We start from the raw sequence: 22,328 nt of genomic DNA on the forward strand, positions 1-22,328 counted from the left end.
ACTCTAAATTGTCCCTAGGTGTGAGTGTGAGAGTGAATGGGTGTGTGATTGAGGACATTCTACCCTGCGACAGACTGGCGACCAGTCCAGGATGTCCCCTGCCTTCGCCCATAAGAGGCCGGGATAGGCTCCAGCAGCCCCGTGACCCCGAAAGGGAAAAACGGTTAAGAAAATGAATGAATGAATGGTGAATGGTTAACCGTTATTTCTAGTTAAAAGTTCCACTATGTTTACTTAATTGTTTGAGATGCTTCACATAAATGCTCTGTTTAAATGTTAAATGATAAAAGCAGGTGAATAAGATAAAAACAAAGACCAACGTGGATCAGTTTATAACACATTTTAAAAAAATGTTCTATGAAACTGTTGGATGGGGACTCTGCATTTGTACCAAAAGCAAACGACTCGAAATCGGACATAAAACATAAAAAATCCAACGCATATCAGTACGGAAATTAAAATGTTTAATTGATGCAAATTTGATATAATAAATCATTTCCCAATCCAGTCGAAGACCAAAAGATTTTTCTGATTGCTTTAGGTGAGCTTCACCAGAACATGACAGCAGGAACCTGCTCCTTCTAGTCTCAGCAAATAGAATCAGCTGGTTTTATTCATCCCTCTGCATCAGTCCACGCCTCACACAGACCCGGTCCCCCTGCTCAGTTACCATGACTACAGCTGTGTCAACAAAAGGCGTCTGTCAGCGTTTGACGTTTTCATTCAGTGTAGAAACATGGAGACGAGGGGCTCCTCCTGAAAGCAGCAAGGCTGCCGTTGAAGGAACTCATTCAGCAAAGACCATGCGCTTTCAGTCGCTCATGTCACACATGATGAGCTCATTGGCAATCATGGGACGACGGCAGTTCATTCAGGATTGAGCCGGAAGCGGTCAGCTGTGAGAACATCCCTTAAAGCTTTTGGAGAGAACTTTTTGAAGAAAAGATCCCAGACAGCACCAGTGTGGGAAACTATCAGAGAGGCAGCATGTCTTCCCAGAACTTACACGTCAACAGGGACTCTGAGCAGCAGGGGCAGCACCGCTCCTTCATCTGTTAGTCCCAGCAGCCGAGGCTCCAGAAGCTCCATGATGGTCAGAGCGGAGCGGAAAACAGCCGGCAGACCTGAAGACAAAAGCCATGAAGCTCTGAGGACCTCCGAAAAAACGGAACATCTCCAAAGACATCAGTGTGACAAATACAACTCAAAAACAGGAGAGTGAGAATTCATCCACAGGAGTGATGAGAGTCGGGACCAGGTCTCGGATTCAAAGTTATTTTCAATGTAAATAACTTATTTTATATAAATGTGTCTCAAATATTTGCTGATGACATAGCTTTGTTCTGGGAAAAAGTACTGCATGCATTATGTGTAAGACATGAAGAAAAGTTGGAAAGAACCAATGCCAATAAATGACATAAAAACTACAAAGGACAAAAAAAAAAAGGCTTCAAGCTGCTGATCCCATGGAAAATCAAAATGGTCAAAGGAAGTGGATTTCTAGGACTTATTAATGATGAACAGCTAATCTAGCCACAGGGGTTGCAAGCCAGTTACTTCTGTGCCGGTCCCAAGCCCGGATAAATAGAGAGGGTTGCGTCAGGAAGGGCATCCGGCGTAAAAATTGCCAAAATAACCATGCGAATCATCCACAACACTTTAGACATACCGGATCGGTCGAGGCCCGGGTTAACAATGACCGCCACCGATGCTGTTAACCTACAGGGTGTCGGTGGAAATTTGACTACTGTTGGTGGAAGAAAGAGGGGAGGCAGAAGGGTCCGTGGCCAGAGAGAGAAGGGAAAAGGCAGGAACATAGGTTTGAGAATAGGGACTCTTAACGTTGGCACAATGACAGGGAAAGGCAGAGAGCTGGCAGACATGATGGAGAGAAGGAAGGTAGATGTACTGTGTGTGCAGGAGACAAGGTGGAAGGGCAGCAAGGCACGTAGTATTGGAGGAGGATACAAACTGTTCTATCATGGTGTTGATAGGAAGAGAAACGGGGTAGGAGTGATTCTGAAGGGGGAGTTTGTAAACAGTGTTCTAGAGGTGAAAAGAGTCTCAGACAGGATGATGAGCCTAAAGTTAGAAATTGAAGGGGTGATGGTGAATGTAGTCAGTGGGTATGCGCCACAGGTTGGCTGTGAGTTAGAAGTGAAGGAGAGATTCTGGAGTGAGTTGGATGAGGTCATAGAGAGTTTCCCCAGAGGAGAGAGAGTTGTTATTGGAGCAGACTTTAATGGGCATGTTGGTGAGGGCAATAGAGGTGATGAGGAGGGGATGGGCAGGTTTGGTGTGAAGGAAAGGAATCTGGAGGGACAGATGGTGGTGGACTTTGCGAAGAGGATGGAAATGGCTGTAGTCAACACTTACTTCCAGAAGAGAGAGGAACATAGAGTGACATACAGAAGTGGAGGTAGGAGTACCCAGGTGGACTACATCCTGTGTAGACGAGGTCATTTGAGAGAGGTTAATGACTGCAAAGTGGTGGTAGGAGAGAGTGTAGCCAGACAGCACCGCATGGTGGTGTGTAAGATGACTCTGGAGGTCAGGAAGAAGAAGAGAGGGAAAACAGAAAAGAAGACCAAGTGGTGGAAGCTACAGAATGAAGAAACTTGTGAGGAATTTACGCAGAAGTTGAGGCAGGTCCTGGGTGGTCAGGATGAGCTTCCAGAGGACTGGGAAACTACAGCAGAGATTATCAGGGAAACAGGTAGGAAGGTGCTAGGTGTGTCATCTGGAAAGAGGAAAGACGGTAAAGAGACTTGGTGGTGGAATGAGGAAGTACAGGAATGCGTCCAGAGGAAGAGGTTGGCTAAAAGGAAGTGGGATGTAGAAAGGACTGAGGAAGGTAGACAGGAGTACAAGGAAGCGCAGCGTAGAGTGAAGAGAGAGGTGGCAAAGGCCAAACAGAAGGCTTACGATGAGCTTTATGACAGGTTAGACACAAAGGAAGGAGAGAAGGACTTGTACAGGCTAGCCAGACAGAGAGACAGAGATGGGAAGGACGTGCAACAGATAAGGGTGATTAAGGACAGAGATGGAAAGGTGCTAACAACCCAAGAGAGTGTACAGAAAAGATGGAAGGAGTATTTTGAGGAGCTGATGAACGTGGAAAATGACAGGGAAAGAAGGGAGGAAGATGTGGTTGTTGTGGAGCAGGAAGTAGCAGAAATTGGAAAGGATGAGGTTAGGAAGGCTCTGAAAAGGATGAAGAGCGGAAAGGCCGTTGGTCCTGATGACGTACCTGTGGAGGTATGGAAGTGCCTAGGAGAGACAGCAGTGGAATTTCTAACAAGGTTGTTCAATAGGATTTTAGAGAGTGAGAAGATGCCTGAGGAATGGAGGACAAGCGTTCTGGTCCCGATCTTTAAGAACAAGGGTGACACGCAGAACTGCAGCAACTATAGAGGAATAAAGTTGATGAGCCACACAATGAAGCTGTGGGAAAGAGTAGTGGAAGCCAGGCTTAGGAAGAAGGTGGAGATTTGTGAGCAGCAGTATGGTTTCATGCCCCGTAAGAGCACCACTGATGCCATTTTTGCTTTGAGAATGTTGATGGAAAAGTACAGAGAAGGTCAGAAGGAGCTGCATTGTGTGTTCGTAGATTTAGAGAAGGCGTATGACAGGGTGCCGAGGGAGGAGCTGTGGTACTGTATGAGGTCGTCTGGAGTGGCAGAGAAGTATGTCAGAGTAGTTCAGGACATGTATGAGAGAAGTATGACGGTGGTGAGATGTGCTGTAGGTCAGACAGAGGAGTTCAAGGTGGAGGTGGGACTACACCAAGGATCAGCTTTGAGTCCCTTTTTTGTTTGCTATGCTGATGGACAGGCTGACAGACGAGGTAAGACAGGAATCTCCCTGGACAATGATGTTTGCGGATGACATTGTAATTTGCAGTGAGAGTAGAGAGCAGGTGGAGGAACAGCTAGAGAGGTGGAGGTTTGCTCTGGAAAGAAGAGGTATGAAGGTCAGTCATAGTAAGACAGAATACATGTGTCTGAACGAGAGGGATCAAGGTAGAAGCGTTAGGTTACAGGGGACTGAGGTGAAGAAGGTGCAGGAGTTTAAGTACTTGGGGTCAACAGTTCAGTGTGATGGGGAGTGTGGAAAAGAGGTGAAGAGGCGAGTGCAGGCAGGTTGGAGCGGTTGGAGGAAAGTGTCAGGAGTGTTGTGTGACAGAAGAGTGCCAGCAAGACTCAAAGGAAAGGTGTACAAGACAGTGGTGAGACCAGCTCTGCTCTATGGGTTAGAGACGGTAGCAGTGAGACAGAGACAAGAGGCTGAGATGGAGGTAGCGGAGATGAAGATGTTGAGGTTCTCCTTAGGAGTGACCAGGTTAGACAGGATAAGGAACGAGTACATCAGAGGGACGGCTCACGTTGCCTGTGTTAGCGACAAAGTCAGAGAAGCCAGACTGAGATGGTTTGGACATGTTCAGAGGAGGGATAGTGGATATATTGGTAGAAGGATGTTGGAGATGGAGCTGCCTGGCAGGAGGGCAAGAGGACGGCCAAAGAGGAGATACATGGATGTCTTAACAGAGGACATGAAGTTGGCTAATGTTAGGGTAGAAGATGTCCATGATAGAGTGAGGTGGAAAACTGGAGGTCTGCATGTAAAACTGCATTTATGTGGCATCAAGGAGCTTCAGAATCACAACAGAGATCTTCATTTCTTCATTTAAAGCTGCTGAAATGTCAACACTTTGTAAACTTGATCATTTCACAGTTGGTGCTTAAAATAAATATCTTCAAATACAAGTTCTAAAAAAAGAGAAACATTCAAATACTGCAAAGTAGCGTTGCAGTTAAAGGAAAAAGAAAAAAAACCTTAAAGAATGAATCTGTTCATCCCCCAGACCAATGACCGGCGAGCAAACAGGAAGTGACATCAGTGTTCTGGTGATGTCATTAAATGTTGACACTGGCTTTATGAACTGAATGCATTCTTGTTGAAAACCAAGCAGAAAAAGGACTTTTTATTCTTTTTCATTCATATGTGGATGCAACCAAAGAACATTTCCAGAATCATCAGATAGTTATCTTGATCTGATAACCCCATGTTTTTCAGGGAAAACATCACTAATGGAGCAAATGGACTAAACCAAAAACAACAGGCCTCCACAAACATTCGGTTCTGTTCATTCATGTTAAATGGATCCAGATACTGTTATTGATATAAACAAAGCAGGAATTCATCACTCTTGATGTCCTGCCTCAGTGTTTGGTTATTGCTCATCTCCCTCTAGCACCGCACTGGCTGATGGGTCAGGAAGATCCTAACCAGGTCCATTATGCACGTTTTGGGACGGCGAATGTTTGACTCGGCAAGAACAGAAAATTCAAACAAACTTTAGTGGGTGTGTGTGTGCGCGTATACACCAACCCAAGAGGAAGAAGAGATCCCAGACAGCAAGGACAGTGTCCCAGCAGGGCAGGGAGGTGAAGAGGGTGAGGAACCACGGCATCACGTAGTGGACTGAAAGGACCCCCACAGATTCCTGCAGGGATGGAAATGCTTCCACGTCACTTGGCATGGATTTAGAGGTGATCGCTTTCAGTTCCTGCTCAAAAAGCTCATTTATTTGATCCTGTGAGGCATGAATGCAGAAAAAAGCCCCAACAGCCTGTCAAAAACATGACTCTGGGTCAATTTGGCCCCATGTGTTTGAAAATTAAAATCTGCCTTTGATTTATTTATTAAATTAGTAACATAGTAAAATATCTCTGCTCCTAACCCACAGTGTATTGATGGACAGATATCCTCCGGTTATCTTTGTGTCAGAATTTCACTTTTGGATGTAATATTTGTCTTCCCAGCAGATCTAGCATAAATGTTACACAGCTTAAAATTATAACGTATTCAAATTAGCAACTCAGCACTTGTATCCCCTCACTTTCACACACGGTTCATTTTTACTGATCTAAAAACATTTACCATTTTTATTTGTGCTTTTTTGATTCTCTTAAAGACGTTTTGATAAAAATGATACCGTACTGTAGCCAATAACTGTTTTTTGAAAAGCTGCGCCCCTTAAACTCTCTCAACCAGACGTGGCTAACACTTCCTGGTTCTGACATAGCTCAACGTTTCTCAGTTTCAACAAAAATAGCAGATCAAGATCGTCTTTAGTGGTTTTGTCAGACCTTGTAAAAAGTGCAGAAAATAATCAAATACCACTGTTAGCACTACATCTCCCATGGTGCATTGGGTTAAAGTGACAGCGTCTCTGACTGCGCTGCTGTTAACGGTCATGAAGCTCAACAAACCCAAACATGGAACAGACAAATTCAATTTGAGACTTTAAGCACTTTTTTAAGAGTAATTAGAAAGAGGATTTTGGTGACGAGGCCAACAGACACATTTAAACTAAACTGAAAAGAACTTATTCAATCCAAAAACTTTATTGTTTGTTAAAGTTACATCTTTTATTTGGACAAAAGAAAAACTTGAATAAACATGAATATAACCTGAACCTCGGCTGAAAGCCGGTGAACTTCAGACGGACACTCACCAGGTGCTGGGACAGCTGAGGTTTCCGGTGTTTGAAGAACTGCTCAAACACCTTCGCCTGATGTTGGACCCTGATCACAAAACAGAACTGTGTCTTCACAAAGCTCTCCTGCTGAAACACACCTGATCATGCTACACCTGACTGTTTCGTCCTCTCAAATGCTTTTGGGTTTGCCAGAGAAAAGATGGTTTTTTACATAAAAGCAGTCTTCCCCATTCATCCCAGGAGTTTCTTTCTAAAAATAACTAGCGATAGGTGAAATCCACAAAGTAGAATTAAAGATGTTTTGAGGCTGTAAAACTCCTCACTACACTTTTCTCAGACATGAACGTGTTCACACTCTTCTCTCTGGTTTAAACTAGGTCATGTGATCTGATCTGATCATGTGATCGGAAATGTTCTGATCACTTGGTAGCTGACTCAATAGAAATTGAATGTTGTCTCCCGATTGGATTTTTTACATTTTTTTTTATTTTGATCAGCGCTGTACATTTTTAGCTCATCAGTTCAAATAAGTGTCCTAGTAGAAATCTTCATATGCTTTTGTCTTTATGAAAACAGCGACCTACAAAGACACGTCAACAGAAAAAAAGACCTGATTCTTGTTCCTTTGTCTGTAATGAGAACGGCTCTCCTGCTGCAGACAGAGAGACGCTGCAGAGAGCAGTCCAGGAGAAACTTCAACAACCAAAACTAAGAAACGGTTACATTGATATGTGCTTGTCGTGAAAATTCATCATCACATTAATGCCACAACAACGATTATGTGAGAAAGTGCTTGTTTTTTTATTTTAATATAGATATGATCACGTCTGATTAAAAATAGTCTGAAGATCCTAAAGCTCCAGACCCCAAACTGTCTCACATGGCTAATGATTATCTCACTGTAATGCTGCTACAGAGATTATAGGAGAAAATTGATTCTATTTTTAAAACATTTTTAATGTCAACATTATAATTTAACAAAAAGACTTAAATAAATCCAGGATTTTAAATATGAAAACAAAGATCTGATTGCGATCCTTGATTTAAGCAACTCTGGCAAACTGATAGCATTCTGTACAGAAGACACAACACAGAGGACATTGATCGACAAGGTCAACAGCCAATCAGGATGCAGGGTTCTCAGGATGTTTTAAAAAAAATAATAATTGAAAACTACACCACTGTGTAATTTAATATTTAATCATCAATGAACATTGCAGCTCTAACCATCAATAAGACTGTTCTTTTCATCTCTAGAAGAAACTTCTGATCATGTGAGCGTGGATCTCAAGCCTCTTGGGTCATTTACAAGTTTTCTTACTTGGTGATGGTCAGGTCAAACATTTCAGCCAGGTACTTGGGTTGGCCCAGCAAGGCTGCCAGGGCCCAGAAGGCCTCCTCCTCCTCCCCCAGCTGCATCAGCAGCACTGCAGCGATGTGGGACATTCCTGTCAAACACACTCACACTTTAGTTTTCTGGTCTGAAACAACTAGAAACACGTTTCTGCAACATGATAGAATCACCAGGAGCATGTAATTAAGACAAATAATAAGCGCTTGATAGTGATTGAAAGCTTCCATCAAACCCCATTTAAAAGAAAACAGTTTGATGGATGTCACAGCAGCTCTATGGATGTTAATTCCTTTAAAAAAGGGGAAAAAAATATTCAGAAAAACAATCATTCAAACAATTTTCCTCAAACGATTGACGTAACTGACAACTTCATGACAATCCAACAAGACTGCAATAAGTTCAAACCAAACAGAAGACAAACACCCCTGATAAATCCATAGATTACATGTGAATCAAACTGTCCTGATCAAACAGAAAATTAGTTAAGTCACAAAAAATGCAAAAGCAATTCTAAACTAAAACTAATGGACAAAGTTTTGAAACCCTTTGATGATGACGTTCTCCTAAAAAGTCTGTCATGGGACACAGAAGAATCACTGCGCTCACCAGAATGGTCCTTTGCTGCCACCTGTTGGTTATATAGTTAATTACTTGGTCATTTTTTACCCAAAGTTTATAACAGTTCCAAAAAATCCACAGACTAAGACAATTCAGTAGATTCAGCCTAGTTTGAATGTTTTGCTTGTTTCATTTCTGTGAAGCCTTTTTCTCAGTGTTCAAGTGATTCCCAGATAAAGTTTGATTTGATCCATTTTCTGCATGTTCTTTATTCTGACTGTGTAAACTGGGGTTAAGGTTACTGTGGGAACCCCTCAATCTGATTACACAGCTCTTTCTGGCATGTTCCCCTGCAGGGCAGTTGCATTGCCATAGTGTAACATGTGAAATAATCCAATATTTATTCTGGCTGACCCAGCAGACCTGCAGGGGTCAAGGTGGGACTTCAAACTAATATCTGACCAAAGTAAAGGAGGGATGAGAAAAAAAAAAAGACATAAAGTGGACTGAACACACAAAAAGGTATTTAAAGATGGGGGAAAAGCCTGCAGTATTAAAACCATTGAAAGTACCCTCAGAAATAAAAGGTGTCAAAGGTCTGCAGAATGAAGCACTGAGTGCAGACGATGCGAACAGACACCAGAAAACAGTTAAGATTCAAACCTTTTGTTTGCATCAAATAAAAACAGAAAAACCACAAAAACACATGTATTCATTGTTACATTTTATGTATTCAAATGTACACAGTTAAACTGTATATAAGAGCTGTTTTACTGTGATTCTCCACCTCTCCCTCTCCAAACCATGAGTGGCTCCCAGAAGCCAAAATCCCATAGACTTCTATAGAAAAATAAACAGCTGTTACTCAGTCTATTGGTCAGAATAACCATTCCTGCTCAAATACCTTTTTAACATGTTCTTGATTGTTTTAATTTTTTTCATAATGTTTTTTTCTTTAGTGCAAATTATTCAAGTTATAAACTGAGCAATCAGATGCCTCAATAAAAGCTTGTGGTCCAACTTTCAAAAGCTTTGACAAGTTCTCTGGAGCCTGCTTATAATTGGTAGGGGTGTGGAGTTCCAACAAAACTCACTCCTGATTGACCGGAGTGGCTGCTATAAAAATGCTGACTCAGTCTGACTCACTGAATCAGTGCTTAGCTGTGGATGAGTTCGCTGCTCCTCACTGACAACGTCTGCCTCCAACGTTGCAATGTCAGTATTGCAAAAAGAATATTGCCTGAATCACTTTGTTTTGTTGGAGTTTGAAGTCAACCATTTTCTCTGAATATAGTATAGCTGAGGCATCCCTTTGATATCGGGCTTCAAGTTTGGAAAAGATCTTTTGGTTGTCTTTAGCTGAACACATGAAAGTCAAACAGAAGACTGAACAATACCTGTATCATGCTTTTCTTCAGCCTTTCAGAGTAAACTATGTCCATATATACGTCACATGCACTGGGGCAAAAAAGTATTTAGTCAGACATCAATTGTGCTCGTTCTCCCATTTAAAAAGATGAGAAAGGACTGTAATTTTCCTCTTACCTCAATTATGAGAGACAACATTAGAAAAAAAAATCTGAAAATAAATATCTGACTTTTAAAGAATTTATTTGTAAATTATGGTGGAAAATAAGTATTTGGTCACCTACAAAATGGTAAATGGCGTATACTTATATAGCACTTTTCTACCTACAAGGCCCAAAGCGCTTTACAGTCACAGACTCAGTCACACACTGATGATGGCTCCACTGCTGAACACTGGCGCCAACCTCCCACCAGAGGCAAGGGGGGGTTCAGTGTCTTGCCAAAGGACACTCCGACACATGGGGGTGCAAGGTGGGAATTGAACCTGTAATATTACAATCATGGGTCGACCGTTGCACCACGGCCGCCCGATTTCTGCCTCTGACAGACCTGTAACTTCTTCTGTAGATGATCCTCTGTCCTCCACTGGTTACCTGTATTAATGACACCTGTTTGAACTGGTTATCTATAGAAAGACACCTGTCCACAACCTCAAACAGTCTCACTCCAAACTCTGCTATGGAGACCAAAGAGCTGTCTAAGGACACCAGAAACCAAATTATTGACCTGCACCAGGCTGGGAGACTGATACTGCAACAGATAAGCAGCTTGGTGTGAAGAAATCACCTGTGGGAGCAATTATTAGGAAATGAAAGACAAGACCACTGAGAATCTCCCTCCATCTGAGGCTCCCCCCAAGATCTCACCCCATGGGATCAAAATGATCACAAGAACAGTGATCAAAAATCCCAGAACCCCACGGGGGACCTAGTGAATGCCCTGCAGAGGGCTGGGACCAAAGTGACAAAGGTACCATCAGTAACACACTACACCACCAGGGACTCAAACCCTGCAGGGCCAGACGTGTCCCCCTGCTAAAGCCAGTACATGTGCAGAACCGTCTACAGTCTGCTAGAGAGCATTTGGAGGATCCAGAAGAGGATTGGGAGAATGTCCTATGGTCAGATGAAACCACAACAGAACTTTTTGGTAAGAACTCTACTGGTCGTGTTTGGAGGAGAAAGAAAGCTGAGCTGAATCCAAAGATCACCATAGCTACTGTAAAGCATGGGGGTGGAAGCATCATGAATTGGGGCTGTTTTTCCTGGATCTTCAGATTTAGAGTAAAAACCTTTTTCCATCATTGAAGATGAAACGTGGCTGGGTCTTTCCGCATGACAAGAATCCCAAACACACTGTTGCCCAGGTAACGAAGGAGTGGCTTCATAAGAAGCACTTCCAGGTCCTGGAGTGGCCTAGTCAGTCTCCAGATCTCTACCCCATAGAAAATCTTTAGAGGGAGTTGAAAGTCTGTGTTGCCCAGTGGCAGCCCCACCCATCACTGCTCTAGAGGAGATCTGCATGGAGGAATGGGCCAAAATAACAGTTTGTTAAAACCTTATGAAGACTTACAGAAAACCTTTGACTGCTGTCATTGCCAACAAAGAGTAAATAAAGTCTTGAGTTGAACTTTTGTAGCTGACCAAGTAGTTACTTTCCACCATAGTTTACAAAAATATTATTTAAAAATCAGACAGTGTGATTTTCTGGATTTTTTTCTTTTTGTCTCTTATAGTTGAGGTAAACCTGTGATGAAAATTACACGCCTCTCTCATCTTTTTAAATGGGAGAACTTGTACAATTGCTAGCTGACTAAATACTTTTTTGCTCCACTTTGGCACACTAAAGAATGACTTTTGATGAAACACAAGGCTATTTTTTTCACAGTTAATTTCATTGTACAAGAGGACAATGACAATAAAGGCATATCTATCTATATATCCATTTTCTTATCGGGAAATAAGACGACTCGATCTCTGAGGCACCGCCTTTTACTCCTTGTGGGTGCCGCCCATTCATGACATCAAACTAGAGACGGCCTTAGCAGAGTGGCTAATTTTCTCCCACTAAAACAAACGACCTTCTAACTTTTGCAAAGATGGATGCACATTTTGCACATATAAAATGAAAGTATTTCAGAGGAATACTCAGAAATGCATGAATCGGTCAAAACACCACCTTGGGGTTGTTTATGTGAGAAATTAACACACAAAAGTTTTAAAAAGTGGTTTTGCATGACATAGCCCATTTAACATTTAGCATCATTTGCTTGGAAGCACTGCAGAAAAATTACTCTCCCAAAAGAACCTAATTGGGTTAGCGTCTCCTTAAAACATCAGATGTTCAAACACATTGAGAATGGCCTGATCACACAAAGTCAGTATTTTCTATCAATTTAAAAAGAAGAAAAACTTGCTAGAATGAAAACCCACCACACAACTGAAAAGAGCATTACCTTGACTGTAGCCGACCTCGGGGTTATATTTTGCGTGGGCGACGAGGACCCTGAAGAGCTTAGCCCGACCCTCGATGGCTTCTGGAGTCTCCCCCATCAGAGATCGGTGGGTTGGGAAGGAACGCTCTGGAGGATTTGAAGCAAAAGTCACATTGTTTTCTTTTTCTCTAGAAATAAATTCTGTACAGTTGAAGAAAATTATCGATTATAGTCTTAATTTACTAACAGCTGCGATCATTCAAATCCATAAAACTATTCTTTCCACACCAGAAAACCGGTTTACACTGACTGGTAAAGGTAAAAACAGAATCTCCCATGAATCCAGAGGGAAATTCAACAAATTCTAAAACTTAGATTAATTTAAATTAATTCAGGAATGTGTCAGTGATGCCAAACCCTACAAACCCAGCAGTCAGTCAGTCAGTCAGTCAGTCAGTCAGTCAGTCAGTCAGTCAGTCAGTCAGTCAGTCAGTCAGTCAGTCAGTCAGTCAGTCAGTCAGTCAGTCAGTCAGTCAGTCAGTCAGTCAGTCAGTCAGTCAGAAATAAATCTGGTCAAAATGTGTTGTTTGATTCTGGAACTTCCAAATTCCAGTAAGTGTTTCTGTCTGTGGGAACTCACGCAGGTCCAAGGCGATCTGCCTGAACAGAGAGATGTCAGACTCTGATGGGACGGAGGTTAGACGGTTCTGCGTGTCGCTCAGCATGGTGATGGCAGACAGGATACCGTACTCACTGATGCCCAGGTCCACCAAAGGCTGTCGCACTTCTGACAAACATGTCTGCGGAGCAAAACCAACAACACGTCCTCCAGCTGGCAGTGACCTCAGGACCCCTCACATTACACTCTGTCCCCTCTGTCCTGCACATTTACATGACACCTTGAAATCATTGACTGCATAGAGAACAGGACTGAGCGATCCCTCCTCGGTCGCGTTCCAAACAGGAAGTACCTGCTGGCTCCAAGAAGCCAAAATCCCATAGATGTCTACAGAGAAATAAACATCTGTTATTCAATCGTTCTATTGTTTAGAAGAACCATTCTATGAAAGCGATGGTGTAGCATAATTCAAAATAAAAAAGTCAAAACCAGAAATGCTTTTCCATTTTCAAAATGAAGCTGCATTTTTTGACTCAAAGTTAAAATGAAAAAGCAATCCACCAAAATGCTTTTTCATTTTAGTCTTCAACACCGCTTATTCTGTCACTTAATTAAAATGATAAAGAAAATGGCATTTTACATTTTCATTTTCAAAAAGTTCTGTGTCTAGCAAAATTCATTTAGAAATGTCTAATTTGACATTTCTGGTTTAGAATTGTATTTTTAATGACGCTACAGAATCGCTTTCATACTCGCTTCATACTCCGATCCCTTTTAAAACATCTTTAGTTCAAGTTATTCGGGTCATAAACTGACCATTCACATGCCTCAATAGTACCAGGTGGTCTCGCATCAAACTCTGAAAGCTCTTGATTGACACATTTTCCCAAGCCCACTTGAACTTCCAACAAGCTCACCCTTGATTGGCGATAGTAATTGCCATAGAAACACCAAGTCTGACCGAGTCTGACACGTCTAACACGGCGGCGTCTGTATCGTAATAAATGACGACTGAATTGACTTCATTTGGCTGGAACAGGACGTCGTTATCTATGAGTGACATCACACTCACGCCGTGGCGTGCCGTTCTCACACACCCTTAATCCCTGAAATGCTTCATAGATAAACTGAAATGTAATCCAAGGGATTTTTGCTCTGCCGATTAAAGCGTTAATTCTATGCGAAATGCCATAGATTGATCTTTATGCTTTAAGTATGACTGAATATTTCTCTGCTAAAGAAGTCAAAACACAAGAAAGAAAAAAGTTTTTTTTTCAGGAGTACATTCTGTTTGTTGGATTGAACGTCAAACTAATGCTTTTTCTTTAACATGAAGCATTTAAGATTTTCTGTTAAATCTTTTTTTATTGTAATTATTGGATTTCTAGAGATAGTTTCTTAGTTGGATGTATTTGAGGAGGACTGGAGATACCAGGTAGTGGAAGTGGGTGGTTTCTCTCAGAGCGTGGATGTTCAGAAGGCTCTTCCACACTCTGCCCCGCAGGCTGGAGGGAATGCCCATCCTGATGAACCGCTCCATCTGGAAAGCGAAGCTTTGTTTGTTTGTCTGTTTGTTGGTGAAGACTAAAGGCCCACAAGGACCCTCTGGAGCTGGACCAAGCCTCACCTGACTCCTGCAGAGGAAGCTGGAGGCGTTCCAGTAGCTGAGCAGCTCACACAGCTCCCGGTGCCTCCCACTGCTCAGCTGGGGGGAGCTGACAAAAACATCAACTCCACAAGGTCAGAGTTCATGCAAACCCAGATTCAAAACAACAGCCCAAGCAAAAGGGAAATCTTCCTTTTAGTTCCAGATTTGACTCAAGAGTTTCCACGATGAAGATGATGATGATGATGAGTTAGTTATTACCATATGTCCTCTTTTAAACAATCCGGCTCATCATCATAGTTGGCATGTGGGAGCTGACCTATAGTTCTCCTGCAGTCGGTCACCTGTCCTCACCTGTAATGGTGACACCGGTGATGAACTTTCTGCTCCTTCCTTTTAGTTACAGCGAAGCCGAATTCATCGAAAGTCTCGCTGTCACTTGGTCTCCGGAGTGAAAGGCTTCTCCTGCTGGAGCTGCTTCTCCTCCTCATGCTGGAAACAGACAAGCTGCGTTTGTCTGGAAGCAGCTTTTCCTGCTTTCGCGCTGCTGCACCTCGGGCCGCCGTGGGACCGCCCCCTTCCCTACGTCATACTCCAATTTGAAAACGTCTCAGAATTTTCTTCTTTTTTTTGCATCACGGGTGTTTTTCAACCTTTTTTGAGCCAAGGCACACTTTCTCCTTGACAAAAATCCCGCGGAACACCAGCATCCAAAAAATAAAAAAAAGGAGAAACTCATAGTCTGCACTGATCTATAGTCCTTCTGCAATCTCACACGCATTTTAGTGATATTGTGGCAGAAAACGCTGGAAGTTGCAGCTGTTTTTGTTGTAAGTTGTAATAGAAGTTAAGTTAGTTTTCAGTAATAATTTTCAACTAAATTATTTGACATTTTACCCTGGTAGTTGTTTTATCCATTCAGTTTATTAACAATTTTATGTAACCTCACAAAAAACCAAATATATTCTTTCTAAATAGTCATTTATTTTTTTAAAGATTTTTCTCAATGTTAGTGCAAAGACAATTGTAATTTTTGAACAATGTGATCCCAATGTGTTTGATAAAGTTTACACAAAAACTAACATTATATTTATGTTTTCTGTAGCTACACAAAAAGTGAACATGTTGACGTTTTTTTTCTTGTCTTAATCAAAAATGAAGTCCTTGAAAACTTTAACAAAAATGTTTTATTTCTTTTTTTTTTTTTAAACTTGTTCTGTCCAACAGCTGAGCAAACAGATTAGAGCTGAAGGCTTTTTGTTTTGGACAGGTTTTACTATCACAAAAAGAGGTTTTATAGCTTTGAGAAACTAGAGTGTAGATTTGTATAAACCCCTTTTTGTCGTATTATTTTTTATTTATTTGTTACATTTAGTGTGTGTGGGGAGGGAGAGGGGAAGAATGTGAGGGGAGGGTGGAAGAGAGTAAAAGGAAGAAAGGTGAAAAGGTGGGGGATACAAGCACTGATTTGAATAAGTTATTATTTTAAGCTGTAACAATTATACCAGGGGCCTCATTTCTAAAGGTTGCGTATGCACAAAAGAAGGCGTACGCCACTCTCTACGCAATAGTTGAGATTTATAAAAAGCAAACTTGACGGGAAAATGTGCGGTCCTTCACTCAAGCTCTGACCCAGGCGTACGCACAAAAACGGGTGAAATGAGAAACGGCGACGCCGTCGGCAGATGGAAGAAACACGTGAAAGTGAAAATGACAATCCAGCCTCTCAGAAATAACATGAAGACTTCACAAAGCAAGTCTAACAATTAACAGCCTACACGAACACCCGTTGGACCGATCAGCAGTGAAACAAACAAAAAAAAAATCAAACGAAAATTACAACAGAAATTCAAATGAACACTTATTTGCAAAAAGAAAAGTGAAATATGTTCTGCAATATTGGCATGTTGTGCAATTCATCCTCATAAATAATATAGTTAACAGAACGAAATAATGTACAAAACTGACATTCCCGTCAATGTGTCCGTCTGGTGGAGCAGATATAGGTGCAGACAGACAGACAGATGCATAGATAGAGAGAGATGCATTAATTGTCCACTAAGGAAAGTTGTTTTCATAGTAAAACATTTCTTCATAAGGTACGGAATTATGGTATTCATGCATATGCCTTTAGTTTGTTTTATTTTTGATAAAACAATGTATGGCGTATGTCTCAACCATTCAGAAAGCAACAAGAAATTACATTTGCGCTGATCAATTTCCCATTTCCACGTGGATTATTACCGACATCTGTAGCTTGTCAGATGTAATTAAATGGATGGAAATAAAATGCCCCATCACAATGCGTAATGACGCACAATGGCTGATCTTGCACTCTCAGAAGATGTGGCAAATGGAAGAATTCGGAGTGAACGCATCTTTAGACAGCAAGAAGACTTGCTGGCAAACGAGGACAGTGGCTTATGAGCCGGTTCCGACTTCCTCTGCGGGCTTTTGGGGGTGTGTCACCCGGTGCATCTGGCGCGTCGGTGTCCCCCTCCGCCTCAGACACCACTCCACTTAAAAGGGATTCCCCAATTATTGCCGCCAGTCTCTCATCAGGAGGGGTCAGCTCCGGTGTCCCCCCCCCACACCCGTGGCAGACACGGGTGTGTGTGTGTGTGGGGGGGGGGGGGGGGGGGGTCAGCGCTAGACGTTTTTTTGCCTTGACTTTGATGTCCGACCATTTCTTTTTTATTTCGGCCTTTCACCTCGCCAACGATAACTTCTACTTCACATTGAGTGAAGTTACGTATTTTTGATTTTCTCTCCGTGTTTGCCATGGTTTCGCAATCAATGAATATTCATTTGTGGGCGTTTCACGGACTATTTATGGGCAACTATGGGCGTGTCATGAAGCCGCAAATGCTGCGCTGCATTTAGAATTGGTTGTGATTTATTAAGGGAAAGATGCGTAGGATGTGCGTGCGCACGGTTTTATAACTCCGAATATTTCTGTGCGTACGCACGTCCTATGTTTCATCCTACGCCACTTCTGACGCAAATCCTACGCAAAGTTTTATAAATGAGGCCCCTGATCTGCTGGAAAGACGAATGTTACATAAAAGGTGAAAATCTGACACTAAGATGAGCGAAAAAAAATCTGTCCATCAATACACTGTAGGTAAGGAGGAGGGATGAAGCAGACAGGGAGCAGTGTGCACGTGGGGGTGGAGATACATGCATGCTGCCGACGTGAACCGTGTGTTCATAAAGGGAACCAGATCCTACCCAGCCAGACCAGCCAGACCTGGGGCCTCATTTATAAAACTTTGCGTAGGATTTGCGTCAGAAGTGGCGTACGGATGAAACATAGGACGTGCGTACGCACAGAAATATTCGGATTTATAAAACCGTGCGCACGCACATCCTACGCATCTTTCCCTTTATAAATCACAACCAATTCTAAATGCAGCGCAGCATTTGCAGCTACATGACACGCCCATAGTTGCCCATAAATAGTCCGTGAAACGCCCACAAATGAATATTCATGGCTTGCTAAATCTTGGCAAACACAGAGAGGAAATCAAAAAAACGTAACTTCACTCAATGTGAAGTAGAAGTTATCGTTGGCGAGGTGGAAAAGAGGAGAAAAATGTTGTTTGGAGGGCACAGTGTGGGCATTACTAATGCCAAAAAGGCACTTGAGTGGCAAACGGTGGCAGACGCCGTAAATGCTGTAGCCTCACAATCTCGGACCGTGGCCGAAATGAAAAAGAAATAAAAGAAATGATCGGACATCAAAGTCGAGGCAAAAAAACGTCCAGCGCTGCATCGGCAGAGTGTGTCCGCCACGGGTGGGGGAAAGGGGACACCGGAGCTGACCCCTCTTGATGAGAGACTGGCGGCTATTATTGGGGAATCCCTATTAAGCCCCCCTCATCGGCGTCCCCCTCCGCCTCAGTCACCTGACTGACGCACCGGGTGACACAGGTAAGAGAAATAATTAAAATGAATGCAGTCAAGTCACATGTATGCAGGCTACACAATTACAGATTATTAATATAAAACAATTTTATTTTAGTTGCTGGGTGTTCCAGCGGGGCCAGTGGTTACGATGCTGCAGCTGAGCAGCCGTCTGGACCCAGCGTCTCCACGGCACGCGGCTCTCAACCCTCCAGCAGTGGACGTGTCCTCACCGATGCAGTCCTTGAAATGCAGAGGGAAGTCAGTAGTTCAATCAGAGAGGTGGCCAAGGAGTTGGGCGAAATCAAGACTGACTGAAATAAACTGCACGATGAGGGAATTCTTAAATAAATAATATTTTCCACACCTTTTGTTGTTCTTTACAAGTGACGCATCACTTCCAAACGCTGGCGCACAGCAGCAGCATTTGGCTCAAATGCGTGGGGATGGGGTTCAGGGTCGGGGCCGACACAGCAATCGGCGCCAGGGGGCAGAGGCACGTTTTTAAGCTGTGCCACATTGTGTAGCACAGCACATGCCGGCACGATTTGGCACACACTGTCACTTTCACGTGTTTCTTCCATCTGCCGACGGTGTCGCCGTTTCTCATTTCACCCGTTTTTGTGCGTACGCCTGGGTCAGAGCTTGAAGGACTGCACATTTTCCCGTCAAGTTTGCTTTTTATAAATATCAACTATTGCGTAGAGAGTGGCGTACGCCTTCTTTTGTGCGTACGCAACGTTTATAAATGAGGACTTTGATGTCCGACCATTTCTTTTTTATTTCGGCCACGGTCCGAGGTTGTGAGGCTACAGCATTTACGGCGTCTGCCACCGTTTGCCGCTCACGTGCCTTTTTGGCATTGGTAATGCCCACACTGTGCCCTCCAAACAACATTTTTCTCCTCTTTTCCACCTCGCCAACGATAACTTCTACTTCACATTGAGTGAAGTTACGTTTTTTTGATTTCCTCTCTGTGTTTGCCATGATTTTGCAATCAATGAATATTCATTTGTGGGCGTTTCACGGACTATTTATTGGCAAATATGGGCGTGTCATGAAGCCGCAAAAGCTGCGCTGCATTTAGAATTGGTTGTGATTTACTAAGGGAAAGATGCGTAGGATGTGCGTGCGCACGGTTTTATAAATCTGAATATTTCTGTGCGTACGCACGTCCTATGTTTCATCCGTACGCCACTTCTGACGCAAATCCTACGCAAAGTTTTATAAATGAGGCCCCTGGAGAGGGGAGGAGAGCCCCCCAGGCCAGGAACCCCCCCAGCATCCGGACCCAGGCAGCCCGGGAGGGGGGTAGGAGGGGATCGCCCACCCCACCAGCCAGGCACAGAGAGGGGCCCCCTACAGGGCCCCCCCCCCAATGCCCAGAGGCATAAGCGAACCCAGTGTCCGGCCCCCAGGCCACAGGACAGGAGCGCTTAGCCGTACCAGGCGGCAGCCATGGGGGCCACCGGGCGCCGGACACCGAGACAAGGGCCAAGGACAAAGCCAGGGCCCCCAGAACCCATGAGCCCGCCCCCCGACTGGCGCCCCGTCTCCGCAAGCCAGCCCAGGCACGCGACCTGAGCAACCCAGGGATCGCCACGCACCCACAGCCACCCCCCATAACCCTAAAACCCTACGCACTACAACCCCCCCCCCCCGCCATAATATCTGAGCCCCCCTCCCCAACCCTCTCAGTGCCCTCCCCTCTCTGTGATGGGGAGGGAAAGCCCCAGAGGGTCCCAGCGAGCTAGCCCCCAGGTCCGTCCCACCCATGCACTCACGCACACATACTCACAATCATCTGGTTACCCTCCCCACCCCCTGCCGCCACGCAGGGGGTGGTTGTGACAAGGACCAATAAAGTACGCACCTGTTAAAGCTTGAAGCGACTCGTCATTTATGACCAAAGAGAAGAAGAAATACTCAGACCAGCCCGTTTGGCACCAACAACCATGCATGTTCAAAGTCACTTCAATCACCTTTCTTCCTCATTCTAACTTTGAACTGCAGCAGATTGTCTGGAGCATGTCTACATGACTAAATACATTGAATTGCTGCCATGTGATTATAATGAGCAGTTGGACAGGTGTGTCAAATAAAGTGGTCACTGAGTGTATGTGAGAGGTTTGACTATATAATCAATTAGATTTATATCAGGGACATGTCAATATCATGACAGTCTGTAAGCCTTTAATTCTTCCTTTTTTTCTTTTTACAAATATGCCACAGTACACTAGTGTGTCATAAGCAGTGATCAGGTGTGCTGTGGAAAATGATTCATTTTCACCCAATTGGTCTTAGAAACATTTACCATCGCCAAGACATAAGCTCTGTATTCATCCAGACAGGTCCTGGTTCCCCACTGAGTAGTTAGCAATAAGAAAGATCAGAAAAGACTTTACTCTTTGTGTTTATTTGATATCCATTTATGACCCTTTTATAAGAATTGCTCTTCAGTATATTGTTAATACAGACCACAAAGTTTCCTTTTTTACATTTTCGGTTGGTGGGGTGCCCTGCTAAGGTTCAAAAACACTATAATATAAAGTTTTAACATAACAATGTAAATGCATCACATAAGTCATTTACACTGAACAAAGGCAGAACTTTTCTTTCAAAACTTATGACCTTTCTTTAACGAACTGAATTTTTTTAAGGAAACTTCACTCAATTGCTTTAATGGTTTGTAGCACTCTTACCTCTCAGTGAGAAAGCCCTGTTCCAGTTCTCTCTGTGCCGAGTTTGTATGTTCTCCTCAAGCATCTGTGGGTTTTTGTCCAAGCACTCGGGCTTCTTCCCACAGTCCAAAGACATGTTTTCTAGGACAACAGGTGATTCCTGGATACCTATGGGCTCAATCCTCATGACCGTGCACAGGACCAAAGATGCATTTAACGGATCAATGTCATTTGCAAAGAAAGCCTCATTTTGACTAAATATTTTTTCTAAAACCTAGCACTGCCTTTGATCACCCTTTATATGAAATATTATAACATTTATCTTTAAATAGGGTGGGCCTATACACTTTTATCAACATTTGACATGTTTTCTTTGGGAATTTTATTGGGTGTTTTTAGATTACCAAATCTTTGCTGACATACGTGATTCAGTTTGCTGTGTTTGCTGCAGAATTTGAAATCAGCATATGGTAATAATTGCGTCCTTGTTAGATGCTGTGCAAACAGAGACTCTTGTCTTTTGTCTCCAAAGGTTAGAGAAAGCAAGCGATCAAAACTCAAAACGCAAAATGAATGATCTCAGGAATTCAACCAAACTAACTCGGCCCTATTGTCTGAACAGGGACACTGAGAAAATTGTGGGACACTTTTATAGTTATAGTATAATTTTGCATTAATAAATGTTGCTTGTCACCACAAAAGGGGATCATTGATAAAAGAGAACATTCACGGTGGTCAATAGTAGAGTGCTGGTGTTTCCCTCAGTGGTTCATCTTTCATAGAGAGCACAGCTGGGTGGTGCAGCATCTGATGGGCTCAAAGAAACTCACTAGGGTGATCCAAAAGGTGGACTCCATGCTGAATAAAGCTGGAAGCTCTGGAAAACAACATGCTACTGAAACAACAGCCCCTGCAGTTCTCTAGCTCCACTTTGTAGTGGACGTGTGTAACGGTTTCAGTCACTTTGTGTTTTGTTCCTTGATTTCCTGTTTTATTTTGTAGTATTTCCTGTTTTGTTGTAGTTTCGAGTTTTACCTTGCCCCGTCAGTCCTGAGTGTTTCCACCTGTGTCTTGTTCCCTTGTATGTATTTAAGTCTTGCCTTTCCCTTCCTCCTGTGCTGGTCCATATTGTGCTGTTCCCTGGTTTCGAGCGTTGTGTATTTTCGAGTTTCTAGCCTGCTAAGCAGTGGATTTTGGTTTGTAGTCATTTGTTATTATTAAAGCCCCGTTCCCCTGCAACCTCCTGCCTCCTCTCCTCTCTGCGCCTGGGTACTCCCTCTTCCTCTCCCCGTAACAA

General features: G+C 43.1%; 1 protein-coding gene across 1 annotated transcript in view; it reads right to left on the bottom strand.

Moving 5' to 3' along the window:
• LOC105357438 (small G protein signaling modulator 3) overlaps window positions 1–15,052 on the bottom strand; it is a 76,983-nt gene extending 61,931 nt beyond the window's left edge. The window contains exons 1-9 of the mRNA XM_023955426.1: window positions 14,799–15,052; window positions 14,466–14,553; window positions 14,271–14,378; window positions 12,860–13,019; window positions 12,241–12,366; window positions 7,827–7,953; window positions 6,521–6,590; window positions 5,392–5,506; window positions 1,007–1,124 (exon numbers count right to left, since the gene is read on the bottom strand). Coding sequence (XP_023811194.1) covers window positions 1,007–1,124; window positions 5,392–5,506; window positions 6,521–6,590; window positions 7,827–7,953; window positions 12,241–12,366; window positions 12,860–13,019; window positions 14,271–14,378; window positions 14,466–14,553; window positions 14,799–14,935 — 1,049 coding nt within the window. The 5' untranslated portion in view covers window positions 14,936–15,052. The remainder of the gene's footprint in view (window positions 1–1,006; window positions 1,125–5,391; window positions 5,507–6,520; window positions 6,591–7,826; window positions 7,954–12,240; window positions 12,367–12,859; window positions 13,020–14,270; window positions 14,379–14,465; window positions 14,554–14,798) is intronic.
• Window positions 15,053–22,328: the final 7,276 nt, after the last annotated feature.

Source organism: Oryzias latipes, chromosome 6, assembly GCF_002234675.1.
Source record: "Oryzias latipes chromosome 6, ASM223467v1".
NCBI classification, from domain to species: domain Eukaryota; kingdom Metazoa; phylum Chordata; class Actinopteri; order Beloniformes; family Adrianichthyidae; genus Oryzias; species Oryzias latipes.